This window comes from Lycorma delicatula, chromosome 9 (genome assembly GCF_047948215.1).
Source record: "Lycorma delicatula isolate Av1 chromosome 9, ASM4794821v1, whole genome shotgun sequence".
In the NCBI taxonomy this organism is placed as follows: Eukaryota; Metazoa; Arthropoda; class Insecta; order Hemiptera; family Fulgoridae; genus Lycorma; species Lycorma delicatula.
Window position 1 is genome coordinate 131,883,656 of NC_134463.1, and position 26,297 is coordinate 131,909,952.

Here is a 26,297-nt window from a genome sequence, read left to right on the forward strand (position 1 = left end):
GACAATTGTGATTAATGACCTAGGATACAGGAAACTGTGTGCACATTGGGTCCCACACATGTTGAGTGACAATCAGAAACCACAGCGAATGGTGTCAGCCTTAAAGTTTCTCACATATCACGATAATGAGGGGGAAGAGTTTTTAAAGTCTATTGTTACTGGCAATAAGACTTGGATCCAGTATAACAATCCAGAAACAAAAAAAATCTAACCAGTGTAAGCACAATTCTTCTCCAAGTAAGCCAAAAAAGTTCAAACAGACACTGAGCAACAGGAAAACAATGGTTACAGTCTTTTGGGACCATAAGGGTGTCTTGTTGGTGGACTTTATGGAACATAGGACATCAATAACAAAGGGAGTTAATTGTTGAGTCTTTATGTCACATCCGCAGAGAGATCCAGAACACATGAAGAGGCAAGCTCTCGTTCGGCGTGGTTTTGATCCACGACTGCACTGTGCCGATGTGACGCAAGATCTTCTCAAACAATTCAAGTGGGAAGTTTTCAACCATTCACCATATAGTCCAGACCTAGCACCTAGCGATTTTCACGTCTTTTGAGAATTGAAGGCATGGTTGGGTGGACAACACTTCACCACCAACGAAGAACTTCAGGAGGCTGTTAAGATGTACTTACCTCACTGGAAGCAAACTTCTTTGAGGAGGGTATCATAAAGCTGGTGTCACGGTACAACAATGCCTCAATTGTTTTGGTGGTCATGTAGAAAAATAAGTTAGATACTACTCAATTTTTAGTAATAAAATCATTTTGTTCTGTCAATGTGTATTTTTTTTTGAAGCCCATTGGAGGTTGATAAAAACCAGTTCTCGTATACGTGTATTTGATGGGCCAAATCCCCTACTACAAATTATTGTATATAAAAAATAAATAAAATAACATAATCTCTTCGGTTGATACATGGTAACTACAAGGAAATTTTATACCTTCCATCCTCTTCACATTACTCCATCCTCTTCACATTACAATATTTTTTTCTCTTATTATTGATATCACATGGACAGAACTTCTATTAATGATAAAAATAGTATTTCCATTTCCCATAAAGCAAAATTTCTGGTGGTTTTATTTATTACATGAAAAAATTCTCTTGGGATGATTTCAACTGCAATAAAATCTAACTCTTAACTGTTATACTTTGAATCACTTAATAAAACAGAAGCTTGTCATCATTATTAAATACTTTTTAATATTCATTATTAAAAAAAAAAGACATTAAGTAAAATGTCATTTCTTGGTGCTCTCTCACGATCAGAATGAGAAACAAAATGGGCTGTTAGTTCATTGTTTGAAATCTATAAGTACAAATTTTATAGACTGTTACTTAGAAAACTAAAAATGTTAACTTATCCTTGTGTTCATTTTTACAAATGTGCAATTTTTGGGAAGAATAATCATTATTCTTAAAAAACTAACAATATCTACTTCTACCTAACCAGACATCACCACTGATGTTATATGTATCAACACAATCCTTTGACTTATAAGAAAGGGAGTTATTATGCTTCTGTTAATAAATAACTGAAAAATGTTAAATACTCCACATTAATTTATTTAAAATATAATTAAAAGGATTTTTTTTACTGAAACAGAATTGTAGATGAAGGTTTAAATAATAATTAAATAATTTAATAAGATGTGCTCAAATAATTTCCATTAATGCCTTCTAAATTGTGAATCATTTTGTAGTTATTTTTTACATTAGTATTTTCATGTACTTGCCTAAAATTATTTCACGATTTTTACCGTGGTTTCCCTTGATCCATACTGGCGCAGTTCTTTTTTTCATTCATGGAGGAGCATATCTACCCATTCTTGATATGATCTGTACAATGTATTATTACGTACCGATCAGAATAAAGTTTCATGAAGTTCTCCCATAACTTTAACCTATTCTACTTGTAAAAATAATGGAATAAGTTCATATAACATATGTCCTAATATGCTTAGTTGGTGATGTATGGCTAGTGAAATAATTATTTTTCTCGAATTTCAGCTACCCCGGTGAAATGAAGTTGTAGTGAAATTTTTATGACGTTAATTGAAAGGTGGAATTAGTGGTTTTATGGTTTCTGACCTGAAAAGTTGAATAAAATAGGTCTCATAACCATACCTGGAGGTTTTTGAGAAATATGGATTGAAAACGAATAAACCGTTTTTTTTTTTTTTTTTTTTTTTTTTATGGGGTTATAAACACATAAAACGTTTAAACAAAACTTGTAGGGAATGTAAAATTGTAGAAAAAACTTTAATTTATAATTTTTAAACTATCACCACTTTATAATCCTGCAACTTTGTAACTTTGCTGCCTATACTGGAATCATGCATAAATTTAAATTAATTTCTTATTTACAGTAGTCATTTAATTTATACATTCAATTAAATTATTTATTTTATATGATTATTTTTACAAAAACTATTAATCACATGTAATTCTTATTTAAATTTAAATTAAAAGTTATAATTTAACAAAATTGTTGTATAACAGATTTTTTTATTAAACATTAATAAATTAAATTCTTAATTCCAGTATGGGCAGCAGAGTTCCGTGCTAGTCCATAACAAAGTTGCAGGATTATAAAACAGTGATAGTTTATGCAATTCTGAATTTTAAATCTTTTATAAAAAAAAATTGATTTTTATCAATTATAGAATTGAATACCAACTGATGATGCGGAATCCTGTGAAAATCAATGATTGGTATTAATTTGGTAAGTATACTTATCTGTTTACTGTGTTTTGATGGTTATGTTTCAATTAGTATTGTTAAAAAAAATATATTTATGTATTTGAATTTTCAAAAAGAAAAAATAGATCTATATTTATAAAGCAACTTCTGACTGATTCATCAATGGCCAGCAAAAACTACTTAAGATAAATTGATGAAAATTTATATATGTTTTGTAAGCTTCAGGCCCCATGTTGGGTGTCATTTTGTAAGCTTCTATACTACACTAAATTAAAATTTTTTAAAGAATTTGTTTTTAAAAAAAATGAATTTACTAATGTTGGGATTTGCAAAACAATGTACCAAGACTATGCTGCTTGATAATTTTATATCTTAAGATTGCTCTCTCCAAGTTTTACATAAAACCAGTTACTGTAACTCAACACATCAAAAAATGTTACTAACAGCAATGACTAATTATACACTATTTATTTGTTATGAAACAAACTATTTATAAAAAAAAATATTACAAATAACAAATACATAAAAAGAACATATAAAACAAACTCTTTTGCTTAGTGGATGTTTGACTCGGAACACCCAGTATTAATCTACTTGAAATTCATAGAACCCCTATTACTTATCTTCTTTAACTTTGATATTTGCATTTCATAATTTCACACATCATCTTATTAAAACTAATTCTAATAAGTAATTGGCCAATCTGAAATTAATTCTAGTTATAATGTTGAATATAATTTATCATTATAACAAGTAACATTTTTAATAGTTCTTTATTAAATAGTCGACGAATTAGTAATATTGTAATGGCTCCATTGAAGTATTTTTGCAGAGAGGCCTTTAATAATAGTTTCTCATACCTGTATCCAGAATAAGACATAAATTGCAAACCTCCTGAACAGTTTTCCGAACAAAGTCACTGCAGTCAAGCTCACACCAATGAATTTGAACACAAACTGAGTCTTTCGATGGTCTCCCAGTCAAACCCCCACCATCATTCCTAAGAATTACTCATTCTATGTCAGTGCGTGTATGCACACTAACGTAATGCTTTTGTGGGAAAAGTTTGTTCCCATTGCGAGCATGATCTCATATTATGATAAAATTTATTTTTAGCAGGAATGTGCAATAAGAATTCAATCATGCTATGATTATCCACAATCAGTCTTCTCTGAATAAATCCATATAACCTTGCATTTATAAAATTGTCCGTTGATGCAATACAAAATTTATAAAATAAAAAGTATATAATACAAATAAAGTAACCAACTTAATTAAGCCCTACGAGCCTATTTTAATCAAAATTTATAATGGTTACAGTGTTCTTCTTATAGTGCATGTGTACTACGATAGGATTTTTTGAAATTCTGAGTTTAAGAGTTAGAATAGAATAGCAATGAAATTTACTGTTTTTTTATCTCTCTAATTTCTTGGTAACAAATAAAGCTATCAAATTGATCTTTGTTGTGTAATCTACATGTGACTATCTAAAAACAAATTAATAGATTTTTAAAATGTTGACCTTGAAAAGGTTGAAGAAAATAAAAAAAATTTGGAAAAGATTGCAAATTTTCCCGATTTTCAACTATACGTTTTTTTTGCAGGCACACAATGAAGCATTGTTATCAGCACCCAGACACAATATTACTATCGTAAGCAATTAAAAATTAACTTATACATTAAGACTGATATGTAAAACACTTATTTTGTATTCAAAAATACAATAAATGGTATAAATAGCTTAAACATACTACAGGTGGCTGGGAAGTCACCGAACCCCCTAATGTTAGAAATATAAATTTGTTACGAGTTATAAATGAAAAATGCGGTATAATAATGAATTATTTTATTTATTCACTTGATACATAGTATTCATTTTAATGGTACAGTGGGTCTGTGTATTTGCCCTCATGTTGCATGCATAATTCTATATGTCGCTATGTCCTCTGTGCCATTTGATGAAGCATTTCTGGTGTTATGTTATGGAATGTGTTTCTCAGAGCATCACTCAATTCTTCATTTGTGGTGTAGCGATGTGCAGATACATATGCCTTGATAATTCCTCACAATGAATTATCTGGTGTGATGAATTCAGGACTTCATGGTGGCCATGATAATGGAGCTGGTGATGTTGGAGCACCATGGCTAATTTAACATCATGGAAATCTTTCTTCCAGAAACGCACGGACTGATACGGCAAAATGTGCAGGTGCTCCACCCTGCTGCAATTGAACTCGTTCCATGAGATCCTGCTCTTGAAGCTGAGGTTTGCCACCAACATCTCTAAATAAGTTTGTGCATTCACTGACCCATCAAAAAAATAAGGATCAAACAAATGACAAACTGTCATTCCAGCCCATATCATAACGTGTGGTGGATTTCGTTCCAACTCTTGTCACATAATAAAGATTTTTTTCACCCAAAATAATACATTTCTGGCATGTGAACTGCAATAGATTACACATTCATCAGAAAAAACTCCTTTCCATGGTGCAATGTCGCAGGGAGTATTTCTAATAAAGCCTGGCAGGATGTAGTGTGACATTCCATGTCTGCATCTGACAATTCACTGATGATCATCGGACAAAATGGCCTAACTTTCAAGTCCTTTTTCACATGGTCTTGCATTGTTGTCCACAATATACAAAGTTCAGCTGACTGTTTACAAGTTGATTTCACTGGGAACTGTTCAATGGAAACTGCAACAGCAACACATGTTTCTAACTGCATTAATTTGCCACTCTATGGCCTATCTTTAACACTGCCTAATTCAAATGCACATTTTTCACAAGCCAACGTGGTGGTGGCTTATTAAAACATTGCTGAAACCTATCACTAATTAGCTTGTTTGATTTGTATGTTGTCGTTCATGAACCCATACACTTGTCACCAACCACTCTTTGACGCTGTAACTACTTGTGTCAGCCATTTTAGCACAACTGTCTTTTTCTCAGAGTGTGACGTAAAAAACTGTTGCCAAACAATACAGCATGTTCTTAACACGTATTTTTTGTTAAATTTAAGGGTACAGTGACATCCCAGCTACATTGTATAGTAGAGATCAATTATTTGAATATAAACAGATAGAGCTAAAAAATCATATAAGATTTGATAACATCATCTCATTGCGTCCTAACATATTTTGGAAGTTAGCCCCAAATTTAAATTTCTGATGTACTACCGCATAATAGATACAATCCACAAGGATGTGGTGTACAGTTAGTTGGTGGTCTCAACGAATACAAATGCGTGTATCAGTCTGAGTCATGAGTTATCTGTGAGAGCCAATTATACTAAACAAGGTATTTACTAGATTGTATCTTGCAAATACTCTTCAGATAAATATCTAAAAATCATTTTGGGATTTTGAATTTTGATTTTTTAAGGTATGCAACGGCTCAACAACACAGCCACTGTAACTGTATAAGCAACATGAATGGCTGCAATTGCCTCTGATTGACTAAAAAACTAACATAATTGCAAAATACATTTTTATCTATATGAAGATAACCAGTTATAACTAATATTTTTAAGATGAATGCTGACTGTATTGAAACCCACATTCTTGATCACTCAAAATTTTGGATGTGTTAACCTCGCTGTTGCTCTGAAGAAATACAATAATCTGATATTATTTTTATAAATTGAACAAGATTTAATTTTTATTTATCATTATTATTCGCACAAGCATACGTTTAATGAACACAGGGAGGTTTCAGGGACAGAGCCTTCTGGCTTGATGGGAAGGGCAAGCGAAGCGAGCCCTGTCTGGCTAAATATTCCCTGTCTGCGATGGGAAATGCAAGTAATCATATAGTAGAGGCAAAGCTGCGACGGGGATGCTAGAAATGCAGCAAAATTAATTAATTTAATGAATGACTTTTGGAAAGAATATTTAAATGTTAATGGAGAATTGTTACCTCACACAATTATACCACTGTAGGAGATGGTGCATCTTTTTTGATCTCTTTTCATCTTATGTACTACACACTGCTATTGGCGAACAAAGTGCAACAAATAATTGCCACATGAGGTAGAGAATTGGGAGGAATTCTGATCTATGATAGACTTATTGTGGATTGTGTGAGCTGGTAGATTATTCCATTTGTATTAGAAGTTTACTGCAATGGTGAACTTTACACTACCTTTGGTAACGACATTCACCCTGTACTAAGGATGCAGTTCTCTGGTGATTTCTCTTGGTAACATCATCTATTACCAAGGCAACATCTAGAAAACTACGAGCGAGATACACAGATACCCCGAAACAAAAATATCTCAAACAGCATTTTTCAGTTCTAGAGTCTGAATCAGCCCTTTTCAGGGCCATATATAGTTAAGCATTGGGCAACAATTCGTTGTTTACAGAATATTTATTCTATATTTTTAATAAAAATTTTTATTTACAGTTTTATCAGGATTTAATGAAAATCTAAAAGGAATATTTTTGATTAAATAATTTTTATTTATAAATAAATAAGTTTGCTATTAAAAAAATATTGCGGGTGAAGCTGTGATGGAGGAACACCAGTTATAAGTATTTAAGAATACACTCTTAACATTCTACAGATAGTATTTTCAGTAAAATGTTAAGATAAATCAAATGAAAGTTGAAGGAATTTTTTTTATATTCTAGGAACCATCTCCATAAGATAAAAAGTAAGAAACGTTTTAAAAAAACACAATAATAATTTTAAATATAAGAAAATTTTAATTATATTAATATAAAATTCCTTTGACAAAATTTAGATCTGAAGTAAACCAAGATCTGTGGCAGAGTGACAACATCTGAGCTGTTCATCCAAAAGGTACTGGGTAGGTACTTCTTACACTCTTTAAAAATACTAAACCACACACATGCTTTAAATTTATGAAGTGATTTATAATATTTAAAAAAAATAATAATATACATTTTCTGGAAGAGAAGATTATTAATATCAAAATATTTCAATGTCAATAAATATTTAGATGTCATTACCTGTGTCAGATCATTATAGAATTTTGTTCCTTCTTGGAGATTGCTTAGTAGTTCAACATACGCATCATGGGCAGCAGCTAATTCCTTAAGAACAGCATCTCTTTTAGCTGCAGCACCTCCAACACCACTTCGTTCATTACAAAATGCAGTGTTCTGCAGCTAAACAGTTCATAACAAAATAATTATTAAAAATTCAAAAAGTATAAATTAGTTTTTAAATAAAGCTAATTTAAAAAGTAAATGATATACCTGTATTTCAGCAAGTAGACTTTCTTGTTTTGCCAAACTATCCTTAACTTGTTTTTGTAATGGACCAAATACTCTTCCCAATATTTCAATAGAAAGAGCTTGTTCATTAATGGTGCCATCATTAGTAAGTGCAGATAAAAACTGTTCTTTCATATCTGATGTAGCTGATTTCAACTCACATTCTATAGAATCTCGTTCAGCTTTCATTGTTTCAACCTGGAAACAAGATGAAATCAAATTAAAATAGTTACAACACGAACTGCTATCATTAAATTTATTGTGACAAATTCTAAAGATATAAATTTTTTACAATCTCATTCTGAATTGTGAATATCTTTTAGAGTTTAAAATTGATAAATGTTTTAAAATACATTCTAGCTCCAAAATGTTCCAACTTATTTAATCTTAGTCACCCTTTCTCTAACTTTTATCATCATAACATAGTCTTAAATAATTTATAACACATGCGCACATGTGATATATATCTCAGGGCGAGCCTGGGAATTAGAAGTGAATAAGGCTTTGTAAAATAATTACTCCTGGAATGAGACAGCATCATCATCAAGTTGTGTGGGATAGCTTGCAGCAGGTTTATTCCATGTAAATCCTAACATATATCGTATGAAGTGTTACATCAACAGGAGTTAAGTACTGCTATTAAATAAGCACTACCAAGAGTAAATGATCAATGGTCTTGAAAAGGATGAAGATACTCCAATGGCAAAATGGTTGTTGAGAACCAATTCAGTTCCGGATTCCTCAATTGCACGTCCAAGTAGAGATTACTTAACAAAGGGCTATTAAAAAGTACAAGAATGGTGACACTCATTCACTGAGTTGGAGGATGGAAAATCCAAAGTTTAAATAAAATTGGTGGGTAGGTAATTTAAAATGTGATACAGATAAGTCAGATAATGTAAGACTTAGTGATGTGTCAGATCGGAGTTATGGCAGAGATAAGCAGAATTTTTGATTTGGAAATTATAGGTAAATTGACAACATATCACAACTACAGGAGTAGGACTAATGATGAAACAGAATATTTGATGAATTACTAGCAATACATTAACTAGTGACATATTACTAGCTATATATATTTATCTATTTATCATTTTATGAAATTAATCTTTTTAAGATTCATATTATTCCTCTGTACTGTTAAATTATATTTAAATTTCATTAAATAAACCATCTAGTACAGAATGCTGTGATGAGATATACATTATTTCAATTTTTCAAGAAAGTTCTTTAACAGGATCCTGCATCCTTAGTCATGATTGAAAAATCTGTTATTGCATAATGAAATTTTAAAAAACAAATGCAAATAAAAATACTAAAATAATGAAAACTGTGTATTAACTTACATGAGTGATGCTATCTGTTGCAGTTATAAGATCGTCACCCTCATACACTGTCTGATGGTTTACCAAATTGAATTTTTTTATGTAATATTTTTATAATATATTTAATTTTTATTAATTTCTATTGCCATTGATGAGGGGGCTTGAGTGCTCAGTGATACAGAATAGCTAGACTGAAGGTGTAACCATATCGGAGAGGTATCTGTTGAGAGCCAGACTAAGGAATGATTCCTGAAAGAGGGTAGCAGCTCTTTCAGTAGTTGTTAAGGGCGTAGGTCAGGACGACTTAAACGGCCATATCAACATCACTCAATCCTCTGAGTACTGCGCAGTTGAAAGCAATGGAAAACTACTGCTTTTTTCCAAGAAAATATAGCTCTCTGCATTTTCATGTATAACAATGATGGAGGTGCCTTCCTTGGTAAAATATTCTGGAGGTAAACTGGTCCCCTGTTTGGATCTTTGGGTAGTGACTACTAAGGAAGGGGTCACCAGAAAATTAAAAAACAACATCCTACGAGTCGGAGCGTGGAATGTTAGAAGTCTATAAAAGGTTGATAGGTTAGAAAATTTAAAAAGGGAAATGGATAGCATAAATGTAGGAAATAATGAAGTTAGGTGGGAAGAGGAAAACGATTTTTGGTCAGGTGATTTTAGAATAATTAACTCAGCTTCAAATAATGGGCAGGTAGAAGTAGGTTTCGTAATGAAGAAGAAGATAGGGAAGAGAGTAGAATATCTTAGAATGCATAGCGATAGAATCATTGTAATAAAGATAAAATCGAAATCTAAACTGACGATTGTTAACGTCTATACACCTACAAGCACCCATGATGATGAGATAGGGTGCGTATACGAAGAAATTGACGAAGCAATTAAACACATAAAAGCAGATGAAAATTTAATAATAGTTGGAGATTGGAATGCAAGCATCGGAAAAGGCAAGGAAGGAAATATAGTGGGTGAATATGGGCTGGGCAAAAGGAATGAAAGAGGGGACGACCAACTTATAGAGTTTTGCACAAAGTATAATTTAGTAATTGCCAACACACAATTTAAAAATCATAATAGAATATACACATGGAAAAAGCCAGGTGATACTGCAAGGTATCAGACAGATTATATCATAGTTAAGCAAAGATTTAGAAATCAACTAGTTGACTGTAAAACTTACCCTGGAGCATACATTGATAGCAATCATAATTTAGTGATAATGAAATGTAGATTGGGGTTTAAAAACCTGAAGAAAAGGTGTCAGATGAATCAATTGAATTTAGAGAAGCTTGAGGAAGAGGAGGTAAAGAAGATTTTTGAGGAGGACATCACAAGAGGTCTGAGTAAAAAAGATAAGGTAGAAAATGTAGAAGAAGAATGGGAGAATGTTAAAAAGGAAATTCTTAAATCAGCAGAAGCAAACTTAGGCGGAATAAAGAGAACTGGTAGAAAACCTTGGGTTTCAAACGATATATTGCAGCAGATGGATGAACGTAGAAAATATAAGAATTCTAGCGATGAAGAAAGTAAAAGGAAGTATTGAAAGTAAGAAATACTATAAACAGGAAGTGCAAACTAGCAAAAGAAGAGTGGATTAAAGAAAAGTGTTCAGAAGTGGCAAGAGAAATGAACATTGGTAAAATAGACGGAGCATACAGGAAACTTAAGGAAAATTTTGGGGTACATAAATTAAAATCTAATAATGTGTTAAAGATGGTACACCGATTTATAATACGAAAGGCAACATCAATAGGTGGGTGAAATATATTGAAGTTATACGGAGGAAATGAATTAGAAAATGGTGTTATAGAGGAAGAAGAGGAAGTCGAACAGGATGAAAGGGAAGAAACAATAATGAGATCTGAATTTAAGAGAGCATTAAAAAATTTGAATGGCAGAAATCACATTTGTACAAATGTTAATTTTATGAGACAAAGGGTTATTTGATTTTTTATGAATTGTTAGATGTATGTTTTCTATATACTGATCCATTACAGTTTGGTTGGCCTTGTTTATTTTGATATTGACATCTAAATAATTTAACATTCTATTATTATCAATTTCAAATGCGAGTTTTAGTTTTAAATTTTCATTATAAGAATTTAATTTGTATAAATTATTAGATGTTCACTGCTTATGTAACAGGGTTTTATATATATATATATATATATATATATATTATTTTTCTAAAGTCTATTCTTTTGAGAATCATATTCCTCTGTTCTATATAAATTTTATTTATCTGCTAAACCTAAGTACAGAATTAATAAATAAATTAAAGCAGGATGACACTTACTTCATTAAAATAAACGTACCTTATAAAATAAATAATTTAAACAAAACAGAATTCCATGTAGACTAGCTAGCCAAAGTTGACATGAAAACATAACATTTGTTATACAGAATGATTCAAAGAAACAGGAAATTTAAAAAATTAAATAACGTTAATGAAAATTTTTTTTAGAAATTGAATTTTATTTCATGCAATTGTACAAATGTTTCCATTTTAGGATATATACATTTTAGTTTATTTTTTAAACATGTGACATCTTCTACATAAACATTCACGAAGTCTCTTCGTTAAATTGTTCATGGTTTGACGTAACATCTCAACTGGAATTTCCACAATTGCTTCTCGGATCTTTGCCTTCAGTTCTTCCTTTGTAGCAGGTCTACTGTGGAACACTTTGCTTTTAAGGTGACCCCACAAAAAGTAATCGCAAGCTGAGAGATCAGGCGATCCAGGAGGCCATCTAATGTCACCATTTCGTGAAATGACACGTTGTCCAAACAATCGGCGTACAGCTGCCATCGATATTCGTGCAGTATGTGACGTTGCTCCTACTTGTTGAAACCAGGCTGTGTTAAGAATCGGTGGAAATCTCTTTTGTTGTTCTACAACAAAGGTTTCAAGCACGGCTACCTAACGAGCCGACGTCACTGTAATCGCAAGACAGTTGTCATCCTCAAAAAAATAAGGGCTTGTAACACAGTAAGATAACAGAGCACACCACACGGTCACTTTTTGCCTGTGAAACGGACGCTGGTGTAGCTGCGTAGGATTTTCTTGTGCCCAGTATCTGAAATTTTGCTTGTTAACAAATCCACTGAGGTGGAAATGCGCTTCGTCTTACATCCACAGTTCGTGAACAAACTCTTCGTTATCATTTATCTTCTGAAGCATTACAGTACAGAATTGTGCTCGCACAACTGCATCGTTCGGTTTCAGTTCCTGGACGATCTGCAACTTGTACGGATGGAATTGCAAGTCCTTCACTAACATTCTTCGAACACTTGAACTATGCAATTGTAAAGATGCTGAGAGACGACGGATTGACCGATGTGGACTTCGTGTGACAGCATCTTGTAAAGCTTGAACATTCTGTGGTGTACGGACGGTTCGCTCACGGCCTGGAGGTTTCTTTTTCATTGCCGAACCAGTTTTCTAAAAATTAGATATCCATGTTTTAATTGCATGTGCTGATGGAACACGGTCGGGCCGTCCCAGATTAAAATGACGGCGAAATTCTCTACCTGCTCCCTCCACACTGTCATTGTTTTTGTAAAACGCTTTGATAGCAAATGCACGTTGCGCACCACCCCAAGGATCCATGACAACTAAATGGCAGGTTAGGTTAGAAAGGCTGGTGCCGCTTATCAAGTGGTACCAATCGCCCACGGCTACCAACACAACTTTCAAAATTTCCCGTTTCTTTGAATCACCTGTATATGTCAACAAAACTCTTTTTAATTTAATTACAAATATTATACACAAAAGAATACTTTACCTTATGGAATTTCCACTATCAGCAATTATGTCAGAAATATATTGAAAGGAAATTATGCATGGCATCACTCATACACATAAAATTTTAATATGAACATGGTATGTTGATGATATCATATCACTTTTGACTGAACTTTCATACATAAATTTGATCAATAAACATAGCAAATCTCTTTGTAAATGTCAGCAACTTTGTTTTTCACCATAATGAATTACTATTTGAACTTCACACTTTGTGGGACTATTCTTTTTAGCACTTATTTCAATTAGGTTATACATGATAAATTTTGCAAATTTGACTATAATATAGGAATAATGTTGATGACTACAGACACAAACTAACATATTATCCAAGCACTACCTGTTTCTAAAATATAAATTGGTGACAGAGTCATGGCTGTTACTTAGAAAACATACCCTACCCTCATACCTTAGAACTGATGAATGAATGCAAAAAATTGTCACATTTTATTTACTTCATTGTACATGCGACACAATTTTGTGCATTCATTTTTATTTCAATTTTTTTTATTTACTTCATTGTACATAAGAGTATGGCCCGCCCCAATGAATGTTTTTCAATTTCTTCAAGGAGTATTTCTTTCATACAATATTTATAATTAAATTGCATATATATTTTTATTGAACAGCAGAAGCAGATCAATTACTATCACTTACTATCTTTATATTACAACAATGTTGTTGCTATATCAGAATAAATGGTGTACCTGTGGCAATGTAGTGAAAATGAAACAATATTCAGATAGAACACAGCTATGAAAAAGTATATATTTTATTAAGAGGATGAGATATGCAAATGATTAACAGAACTAAAAGTACCCTTGCGCCTTCCAATGGGAAATAAAGCTCTTCAATCGCTAAATAAATTCAAAAATAAAATATGTAAAAAGTGAGCAATACTTGTTCCATAAGATGTCGTAAGTTACTAGCAGCAGAAGATTCATGAGCAGATGAATCACCATTTACAGCTTTTGGAATTGATGCCTGCATCACATTTGGGCCTTCACTAAGTAATTCAATTCCACGTTTATGTGCTTCAAATTTATCTCTGACAGTCTGTAACAAATATATTTAATTCAAAACAATTAATAATACATTTTATTCGATTTAATCGATTCAATTCATATTACATAATTGCTTTCATATGACATAATTCTTTAACTCTCTAAATACAGAGAATGTAAGCAGCGCCATAGTTCCCCATACAGCTGCTTCCCCAGGCTTGTTCCTTATTTAAACATAATTTTTTTCCTATCTCCTGTGTTAAGCAATCCACTCATCCAAAAATTATAAAAAAAAAGTATGTTCACAATCTTTTTGGAAAATATCTGTAAAATTTCAAAAATACATTTAACTTTTGAAACTACCACTTCAACTCAGAAGATGCAAAATTTTGACTTTAACCAGTATTTTTATCTTATAAAGTTTCAGACGCTTTGCATTTTAATGAATTTCATATAACCTAAAACAATAAATTTACTAGAAAACCGTATTTGAAAACTTTAATTAATTGTTTCTTAAATTTATAAAAAAAACTTTTCTTAGATACCGTTTGTTTTCAGTAGAAATTTAATAGTTCAGAGGTATATTTGGGAATTTGTTGTTGATTACTGCTTGTTGATTTTTCGAAAGTATGAAAAAAATTAGCACTTTAAAGCTTAAAAGATATCTGTAAATTTCAATGATAAATTTCAACTCTTTTTTGGGCAGGAAAACAAGTTAGAATTTTAAAAGTAAAACGATTGCAAAATTGTTACACATTTTCATAAAATTAATGAAAGGTAAAATAAATTATTAAAAAAACTTGTAAAATTACTTTTATTATATTTGTGTCAATGTCATAATCACAATAGCATATACTGTTAGTTCCATTATACAAAGCTATTTTAATTTTAAGTTGAAAATGAATAAATATTGTCAATAAAATAAAATTAAGTTATTGTGAAAAATATTAATACACTAGTAGGCTAAAAATGAAAATGAAAAGCTATAATGTATTGAAAGAATGTATAACAAGAAACGTGTTTGAAAAGCTTTCTGTACTCTTCACACTATGAATTTACTAATTCATAAAGAATACAACTATATTATTATTGAATAAATTTGCTTGTATATAGATTACATAGTGAATTATGTACAAATTATGCTTACTGAAGTGATGCAACTCCTTATTATGTAACCATTAATACTCCATCTGTTTTACCATGGTTTAATAGATAAGAGTATGTACAATGCAGTAAATATGTGCGTCCATAATTTTGAACAAACAGGTTCAGCATTACAAAAGATACTGACCCTGTAGGGAAAAATACAGTTGTGACAGTTTTGGTGGCCAGGCCACCTCCTCCATACGAAGGCTTTTTATAGGGTTTACCAGAGGTCATCTTCAAAACCTCAACAAAAGGTCTTGCCTCAGTCTGGATGCCACATCCAGGTGTTGTGTTGTCGTGCAACAACACAACACCTTTTCGACAACAGTCCTCGGCGTTTGCGAATTACGGGCTTCAGCTTGGCAGTATGCATCTCAATGTAACACACACTGTTTATTGTGATGCCCCTTTCCTCATAATGTTCCAGTACTGGGACTTGTGGGTCCCAAACAACTGTAAGCATCAGTTTTCCTTTGGATAGTTGGGTCTTGAACTTTTTTTTTTGGGCGAATTTGGATGTTTCCGATCCATACTCTGCCGTTTACTCTCCGGCTCGTAATGATGCATCTGTGTTTCATACTGGTGATGATTCTGTTTAAGAAGACGTCCTGTTCGTTACCATAGTGATCCAAATGTTTTTGTCAGATGTCCAAGTGCGTTTGTTTATGCGACTATGTGAGTTGTTTTGGAACACATCTTGCACAGACTTTATGAAACCCAAGTCTGTTGCGGATGATTTCGTAGGCAGAACCATGACTAATTTGCAGACGATGTGCCACTTCATCGATAGTTACTCGTCTGTCTAAGAAAACCATGTCACGTGCATGCTCAATGTTTTCCTGATTTGTGGCGATAAACGGTTGTCCAGATCCTTCGTCATGCACAACACTTATGCGACTGTTTTTGAATTTTTCAATCTATTTGTAGACACTCCGTTGCGGCAACACACTGTTCTCGTACTGTACTGAAAGTTTTCAATGAATTTCAGCCCCTGATATACCTTCCGACCACAAAAAACAGATCACTGAACGTTGCTCTTCTTTGGTGCAAACAAAAAGTGGAGCAGCCGTGATTAACGGCAGGACAGCGATAATGGAACTAACCTAGCAGCATCAAACCTGCGCAGACATAGCTATAATTAAACCACGCATGCGTCATCTACGCAACACGACAGTACTACCAACATAAACAAAAATACAACTAAATTGCGAATAATAATTGACTTACCCTCGTATTTAACTCATTTGAAAAAAAAGTTTTGAAACACAATATACAAAACTTGAAATAAACATAACTATGAAAAAAAAATCCTAAATAATTTAATTTTTTAAATAAGCATTTCATAAATTTTCTTTTTATGTAATTTAACAAACTGCTATTCAACTGGTATCTTATTTTTAATTAATTCTGAGTAGTAAATTGTATTTCTATAATTTTTCTCTAAAATTAAAACAATTTTGTTTGATTCAATTATAATTAAAACCACGGTTAAAGCATAGAAGACAATGCTGCACCGAGCAGGCTTCCAGCAATGTGAACAGATTAAGTTCCTCAAAAAGGTGCATGTACTCTAGAGTTGTGAACTCAAGCCTGCTTTACAAGGCACTACCTGGTTAAGAGCTCTGAACACAGTGTAACGCACTGACCCTTGAATAGGTTCAGAGAAGGATGTCTATGTGAATCTGCTAAGGCTAAAGAAATTTCTCCTCAGGCGATGATTGTTATTGCCAGTACACTGGCACAGACTCGCTGGCACGCTTCAGTGACAATTGTACCAGGGGGATAACAGTTTCATGGTGTTTTCCTTGACAGGTTGCAGTCCAGATAGGATGCATCTGACAAGGGAAGATGGACATACAGGTTAATTTAATGTGTTCTGCTGTGGGTTAGGAGGGGATTTGGAGAGGCAGACTATTTCCTTACTCTGTTCCTGTCAGGTCACGGCTGTTTCATATCATAACTGTATACTAGGGAGTGCAGTGATGATGACTTGCGCCCAAACTGTGGTGCCCTTGACAATGTTGAGTACATAATTTTCGTGTGCAATATGTGGACGAATCCAAGGGCGCAGTATGCGGTGGTAACTGGATTGGTAGACATGTACCCCATAACTGGTGTCATGCTTGCTAGTACCAAAAAGGGGTATGCAGTCTCCGAGATTGTGAGGAGCATCATTGTGGGGAAGGAGTTTGGGGAATAGGATCTGCGTCAGCTAGATCAGATTAGGCCAAGTTAGGTTAGGTTAGGCCTGATACATATATACATTCTGTTGATACCTATGGAACTCTACTGTTCCTTGCTGCTCCCTTTCTGACAGGTGATCTTGCAATTCCCAATGGAGACTGTGTTGACATTATGGCGGGTCCAGACTTTCCATATCATAGAGGAGGAGGGGTTTTAGTTAGTGGGAGCCTGACACGACTATCTGTGTTGACATATGGTGTCTATTAGAGATTTACCCTCCCCGACATAAAAAAATTCATAATATTTATTCAGTTAGAAAGCAAAATTTTGCAAGGGCAGAAACAACTTGAGACAGATCTTGGTAAGCTATTAGATTTCTTTATAAAAAAATTAAAATGAAATTATGAAATACCTGTGAACAGATCAAAAAATAAATAAGGTGAATGAAAATTATTTAAGAACAAACACTCTCTCTGAAAATAGTGTATCTTGAACAACAAATGAAAAAGCTCCACAAAAAATAGTAGATATACAGATAGTCCTGGATATGATCAGTAGAAAAGATGTAATGATACCTACGACCGATTTAAACTACTAACTGCAGAAATAACTTAAGATGTTTCAATAAAGAAAAAACTATCAGAAAAATGAAAAACAATTTGAATATTAAACAAATCAAACAATCTTTATCAGTCAATCCTTATCTCAAGGTGGAATAATAAATTTAAATATTTAAAAAAATGTAACTAATGTGTTTGGGCTAAATTCATGTATTGTTTTTACTGTTGTTATTATTTACGTAAAATTATAAGTCATAATTATTTTTAAACTATATGTATATATATTGAATTCATTTAAATATAAGAGTTTTTATTTTTAAGAATTAGAGGTTTGAGAACAAAGACGCTTGATTTTTTTAGCTTTATTTATGTATAAATTATGATGTAATAGGAAGAATCTTTGTTAACAAATGGTATTTCTAGCAGTCACCTGTTTGATAACCAACATAATGTTTATTATTATGATAGACACACTTACATCGATAATAGATGGTTATGATGTACTGCTGGCTCTGCTGTGAAATGGGAAATGTAACATTTTAAAATTAATTCAATCTGCAATATAAAGATTAATATAGTTGAGTATGTCTCTCTCTTTCTAAATTTTTAATACAATTTTTATGAATTTTTAGAATAAAAATGTTTTATTGAATTCCAAAATCTTATTAATCATTTATTTTAATTTCGGTGAAATATATGGAATAAAGTATAATCTCACAGATGGAAAGATAACACAAATTGTTTATTTACTGTATATCCTAATCCAGACTAATTTTTCTCATACTGTATAATGAGAATTTCCTCTTTAGCAAGTATAATCTCACAGATGGAAAGATAACACAAATTGTTTATTTACTGTATATCCTAATCCAGACTAATTTTTCTGATACTGTATAACGAGAATTTCCTCTTTAGCAAAATCGCGCTATCTATCTTTTTTTATTAATTTTAATTAATTTGTAAACAAACAGTTTTCTGTATTCTACATACTTAAACTTTGAGAAAGATAATTTTTTCCAACTATATTAAGCTATATAAGCTTAAAGATTCTGATGAATAGTGTGTACAATTAATAATTATGATTAAATAATTAATTTCTGGGACAAAGTGTACATATGGGACAGTGATAGTAAACAATATTATCAAGGCCAAATACAAAAATAGATTAATAATATATAAATTTCAACTTCAATTCCACTCTTTATAATAAATTTTGACAGCTGGACTCGTAGTCACACTTTTGAACTTACTAACGAAAAATTTCATACAACTATAAAGCGGCATTTCTTCTCTGTAAGAGTAATTAATCTTTGAAACCAACTGCCTGAAAACTTTGTTAGTGCTCCATATATTGGTGTTTTAAGAGTCAATTGGATAAGATATTGCAGGATATCATAGGTGATTGCTATTCCTGCTGATCAATTGTAATATGACTTGTGTTACTTTACTGACATTAAAATTCTCATTGGTGAAGTGACTTAATTTTGTTGATACTCCATTGTAATCTTTTTTTTTTTTATACATTCACTTGTCTAAGGTTCACAAACATAATGATTTAGTATTATGTAATAATAAAATACAGAATATTAAGTTGAAAAAGACTAACAAGTAAGAAATGTTTTCAAAGTGTTATCTAAACATATATCAGTAGTTCATTCTTCAACAGAAATTTGAATACAAGTCATAGCACAAATAAATAATAATATCAGATGAATTAATACAGACGACGGTACCAAATTGCTTTATATAATTGCTGAACCATTTTGCCAAGGTTTTACCATAATAAAATGAATTTTTTAGAACATGGATTTTACCACGTACTATAAATGCTTGAGTTGTGTTTTGTTAGAACCTGTACAATTTATTTCAATTTTTCTTTAAAAACCTGTACTTTCTCTTCAATACTGCAATCAGCCAAAACTTTCCAATTTTTAAAGCTGGAAAAATTAATCATACTCATATTTTAAACTATAAAATTATTTTAATAATTAACTATTCAGTTATTGAAGCGTATAATTGATGTCTATTAACTCAAAACATTTTCATCTTCTCTGATCTCAAGAGTTCATGCAGCATCGCTTTATAAAATAATTTTTTTTTACTTTAACAAAACACTTTTGGGCCTAAGGCCATCCCCAGTGATATATTTTATAAATTCTTAAACTGTTTATAATTTACACAATAACTCTATTAGCTTTTTACATTTTGTAAAAATTGTTAATTTATAATAAAAAAAAATTTTAAAAACATTTAAAATAAATTTAGAACAAAAAATATTTGTTCAGTCAAGAATGAAAAAGAATAATAAAGTATTACAATAACTATTAATTTATCATATCTTATCTTTGTATATCACCTTAATAATTCTAATAAGAATGTCCCCATCAAATTCCGTTTGCAAATTTATAAGGCTGAATTTACATTTACATATATTTTATTCTAAAATTTCCAATTTTTTATTACTATTTTCATCTTTAATACTTACTTTTTCGACTATTTCCAAATTATCTTCTAAACTAGTTATATTATGATTATTATTTATCAAATGGTCAGCAACATCTGAGAAAACCATCTTTCTATTTTTAGATAATCTAAAATGTTCATTAAATCTATCTTTAAATAATCTATTCGTTTTATCAATATATATCTCTTCGCAATTGTTGCATTTAATTTTTAAAATACTGGAAGAATCATATTTATTTTTTACCTTTTCATAATTATAAAATTTTAATTTTTTATTATATGATTATCAGGTTTATATATTTTTATTATTATATGCATAGATTAAGTTTTCTATAATTTTATTTGTATAAGAGTATTTTACATAAACATTTTCACTATTTTTATTGTCATTTATAATGTAGTTATTACATTACAATACATTATTGAAAAATTCTGAGTTATATTTTTTATATATATTATCAATCAATGACATATGATATATATCTTTTATAGCTATGTTTTTATACTACTTATTTCATTATACAATTCCCGTTCATTGTTTATGTATTTTATTGTCCTATTTAAAAATATTCATTTTTTGGTGCCAAGGATGATAACAATTCTTGTTTATAATGATTTCATTTGAGGTAGGTTTTTATATTTGATTGTTTTTATTTATTTTAATATTTACATCTAAATAATTTATTTCTCTGTTATGTTCCATTTCATATGTAAATCTTGAAGTTTTATGATACAAATTTAATTTATTTAAAATTAATTTTAGGAGGTGGTGTGCTATGTGAATGATAATAAACTGAAGGAGTTTCTAGCCTAGTTTTAAGTAGCCTGAATGTTAAGTAGAATATTTTTAAAATGTTTTCTGCTATTGTTGTTATTTAAGAAATGTGTTGCAGAGTAGCTGACATCTGTATCTCAACTAAAAGTCTTATGTAAAGACCAGAAAAGAATTACAAAAATTGTTTTATATTTTAAGTACCAAAAGATTAATGTTTATTATGTGGAAAAATGACCTAATGTCAAGTTATTTTTTAGAAAGAAAACGGAAAGTTTTGTACAAAAACTTTGATTGCTAACTTAATTATAAAATGGGTTCCATATGAACCTATGTTAAGATTATGTAACTATTTTTCATTTGTAAATAAACCGCTTTTCTTTTTAAGTAGGTTTCATAAGAAAACTACCTATTGTTATTGGTACCGTGATTTGACTTCCGGAAAATTTTGACATAGCTTTGCGTTTCACATCCCCAGACCTCAAAACCACCATCAGCTCAAAAGTTTATATATATATATATTTCACTTTCTTTAAAAAATAATTCGATCCAAAATCTCGGTCGAGTTCATTAACGGCCAAAATTGGACCATGGGGATCAAAGTGGGATGGCTTTTTCGAGAAAAAAAACAAAATATTGCTATAAGCTTCTTATTAAGTAAAATATTGAATTTATTTAAAGTACCAACTATTCTTTGGATAAGGGCCTAAAACTTATAGCAGAAAAAAATTTTGATATCGCCAACCATTGGTCCAGGGGTGGAAAATTGGGTTTCAAAGACAAAAAAATTTATACCTCCATTAATAGGCTCAGTATCGAATCGGTTTACAGTGATCGTTAGTTTTCTACACATTACCTAAAACTTTTGTCTGAAACAATTTTTGATATGACCAACCCTTATGGCACAGGACCAAAATGTTGCTGGAATTGTAATATGGGGCTTGTCATATGCTAAATATGTGAAACTTTTTTTCACATGCAACCGTTGTCGTATTGAGTAAATCTGAAGTTTTTCTTAATTTAAGGTGGACATTTTTTTATCCGCTTCTTAGCACCGGTGAAATCTACCTCCACCTTCCGGCATACCGAAAAGGATTATTTTATTAGTATTTAATAAGGCAATAATTATAAAATATTTCTATTATTTTTTTAATTTTAAATAAAATAGTAACTAAATATTTTTTTTTAATTCTAGGAAACCAAATAGCTCCCTTCTAGAATTACGAAATTTTATGAGTATGAAGACAGAGCTGAGAAGCAGATAGCAATACCATACATATACTACAATATGGGTAGATATCAGTGAAAAAGGAGGTTGAGATGATTTCAGTATTGATCAACTGAATTTTGGGATAAGATCTACTACAAAAAGGTTTGCATGGCTTAAAGTAATGGCAAATTGCTTCTGTTATTTCTGAAGAAATATTTTTGAAAAATCAGTACTAGATAACTTACATTAGATTTAATTTTTAAAAGTGAGCTATCTATGAAATAAAAAATTAACAATGGTTATTTTTTCTTTATTTATACAGCCTAAATAGTTCCAGTTTCAGACCATTGGTGGTGGAAGTTTTTTCTCTCTTCCTTAGAGTTCACTAGTTTAATATAACTTACTTGAACTGTAAGCTTCAAAATTAATTTGAATACTAGTCATTGTCATAAAATTGTGGTTACTTGTTAATAATAAACTTTAAGTGGTTTAGCTATTTTTAACATAACTTTGATAATGTTTAGTTACTTTTGAGAATCGAGTTACATAGTGTTTTTGCGTTTGGTGTACTAACTGTATCTAAAATTTAAAAACTCCCTCATACTGTTTATGGGGATGGATGAAATGCGAGGTACACAAGCAAAAAGTAAACAGTAGGCTTTTCTGTTAAGGTTTTTAGAAAATAAAAAGTTAATGTTTTTGTTTTCACAGACTTCATTACATCAATTTTTAAATTCTCTAAAAGTTTTGATAATAAGATTTATGCAATTATCAATAATTTTACAAAGTTATTTTACTTCAAACCTACGAATATGTTTTTCACTGCCAAAGTTATTTGTTTTACATTGGATATCATGAAACTATGGGAGATACAGTACTGGGACCGGTTTTGTTCAATTTTCAAGTCAAAAAAAATACAAAACCATCAAGTTTGCTCCTTAGATAATAATGCCTTAAAAATTTCAGTTTGACCTCATTTCACCGGGGAAACTGAAATCCAGATGAAATTTTTTGCTAGCCATAATTCAATAACAAAGTGTTTTCAAACATATGATTGTACATATTTTTTTCCTTATTTTAAGCTTTAGAATCCGTTCCAAATTATTTCCCTTTACTTTTGAATGACTGGTATATAAATATTGTAGCACAGTGTATCTCTGTGGGGCATGATAACACTAAATGGAAGGCAAGTAAGAGCATATCGAAAAGAAAACATTACAAAAAATTAATTTACTGAAAGGAAAGCACAACAAAATACATTCTGATAAAATAAATAATAAAACACACATTTACTCTTGGGCCTGTCTTACAGAGCATAGTTTTTCGATATATGTTTAATATATGTTTTTGCTCCTTGGAATAGAAGACTCAAGTATTTAATTTCTCGAAAATATGTCAACCAGTAGCTCAATTCCATCATGAATAAACCTATTAGAAACTTCTCGGCTTCCAGTTAGTTTTTCTCTTCTAGAAGAAAGGCGATTTCATCTCTTAATTTATAAACACATTGCAAAAATTTCCCACATGATAACCATCTTGCCTTGTAATAAAATAGTAACGCTGAATGTACTGCACCCAAGTCTTTACAAAGTGCAGAAAAGATTCTTGATTTTAGGGTTCTCATTTTTATACAATTTACTACAGTTAGAACCAATGTTAGCACAATATTCAGACTAGGACTCATTTCTTTGGAAGCCAGAGCTTCTCTGTGGATCATGCAATGTGTCCAGATACACTGCAGGAATTTTTTGTTTCAATCGTGCTTGTATACTTTGGAATCTTTTAAACATTGAATGACCACCATCGTTGCATATTCTGATGTAATTTTTCTATTCTACGTTTGCCTCAGTCTAAGATGGCAAATAATGTGAGTGCTGTTGCTTTCAGTTCTATTGGTTTGCAGAAGAGTTCTACTGCTGACATACCATCACAAAATCGAACACAGGTGATGAAATGAGCATCTTTATTGCTCTCTGTTGCCTCATCAAACTGAATTGAAAACTTGTCATGCAACTTCGCGAAAAGCTGATGCTGTACATCTTTAGCAATATCACCAATTCGACAGGCAACAGTATCATTTGATAAGAGGTATGGACTGCAATTGGGCAAAATTATCTTCAAATGATACTTTCTACAATCTCAATTGTAGCTGGCAAAATAAGATCTTCACCAATGGTGTGAGGGTTTTACATCTGGCTATTTTATATGAAACTTTGTAAGAGGCAAGTAAAGCTATTTAATTGACAAAGTTTTTTTAAAAAATGATGTTTGCTTTTCACATTATTTTAATTTTAATTCGAAGAATTCTCAGGGTTTGTTAATGTACTCACTATGAAGTATTTCCAAATGTTGTTTAAGTTTACTAGGTTTCATGCTGTGTGTGTGTGTGTGTGTATATATATATACATACACACACACACACACACACACACACACACACACACACACACACACACACACACACACACACACACACACACACACACACACACACAGGTGTTTACGTAGTGTGAATGACACTAATTCGTGTTCGTTGCGAAGGTTTTTGATGTCGTCCCAAGTACACTGAGCCTCATCAGAATGTAAAATGAACTTGCGTAATCACAGGTTTGTTTGTTCTACCAGTTATTGGTTGGAATATTGCAAATGAAGAGGAGGATCCCTTGGTTTTTGCACTCATTGATTATGATTAAGGATACAGCTTGTTGTTATGAAGTGTCCCCCACACCAGACTTGGAAACTCCCCTGAACTGTTGGGAAAGCTGTCGTGTACTAACATCCAGACTGCACTGAATAGCCTTGATAATGGTTTCATCAATATCAGCACCATGGTGAGTACTATTATTAGGAAGTGTGCCCATTTCTTGTAGCATATGGAATGTTCTGCTAATTGTTTTAGTATTTGGAATTCTGCAGTTGGGAGCACATCCTAACCCCCATAGGAGAAGACACCCACCTTGTGATGGTTCTGATCACCACACCATCCTCCCTGTTCCTAGCCCTGGTGGGCTTTAATGGAGGTCGTCTTTTGACCCTCTAACTGATTACATCTTACAGTAATAAGTCAGGCCTTGTTGGGATGCCACTAATGTAAATGCCTCGGTAGACATTTACATCAGTGAATTATGACTCAGCCTTCGCCTTTGCTGTAGGCTTCTTTTGGATATCTTGACTGTCCCACTTCATTGCCCTCTGAACTAGCTAAACGAGTTTGTGGATGCATGAACCAGTTAGGAGCACGTCCCAACCCCTGTAGGGGAAGAATTATCACCTTGTGATAATTCCAATTGTCACCCTCCCCAATTCCTAGCCCTGATGGGCTTACTGAAGGTTGTCTTTAGACCCTCTAACTGGTTACATCTCACGGTATTAAGCCAAGGCTTGGATGGGATGCCACTGATGTAAATGCCTCGGTAGATGTTTACATCAGTGATTTTTAACTCAGCCTTCGCCTTTGCTGTAGGCCTCTTCTGGACATCTTGACTGTCCTACTTCGTTTCCACTTTAACTAGCTAACCAAGTTCGCAGAAGCATGAACCCCATGCCTAGTTCTACATTTAAGTAGCTACTAGCAATGGTAAATGTCTCATAACATACAAGTCTAATCGGTAAATAAAATGCACACCGCTAGCAATGTTGATCGCAACAATGGATTTACTCCTAGTTCCCTTAATATTTTAATTTGCTCAACCTAAGCCTTCAATTTCTTTAACTATGGACTCCAGTCTGGTCTGTCAGGAAAAGGAGAACAGACTTCCTACTCCCACTCAGCTCATCGCAGAGTCCTGCATGACATTTACTTCACCACACAAAAACTACCATCATCAAGATGGTGCAACGCCTCACGGCTGCATGGACAAC

At 32.0% G+C, this 26,297-nt stretch overlaps 1 protein-coding gene across 2 annotated transcripts in view; it reads right to left on the reverse strand.

The window, feature by feature from the left end:
• ALiX (programmed cell death 6-interacting protein-like protein AliX) overlaps positions 1-26,297 on the reverse strand; it is a 136,469-nt gene that overhangs the window by 24,579 nt on the left and 85,593 nt on the right. For both annotated transcript variants that reach the window (XM_075375889.1, XM_075375888.1), the window contains exons 11-13: positions 13,998-14,153; positions 7,935-8,150; positions 7,686-7,844 (exon numbers count right to left, since the gene is read on the reverse strand). In XM_075375889.1, the coding sequence (XP_075232004.1) occupies positions 7,686-7,844; positions 7,935-8,150; positions 13,998-14,153 (531 nt within the window). The remainder of the gene's footprint in view (positions 1-7,685; positions 7,845-7,934; positions 8,151-13,997; positions 14,154-26,297) is intronic.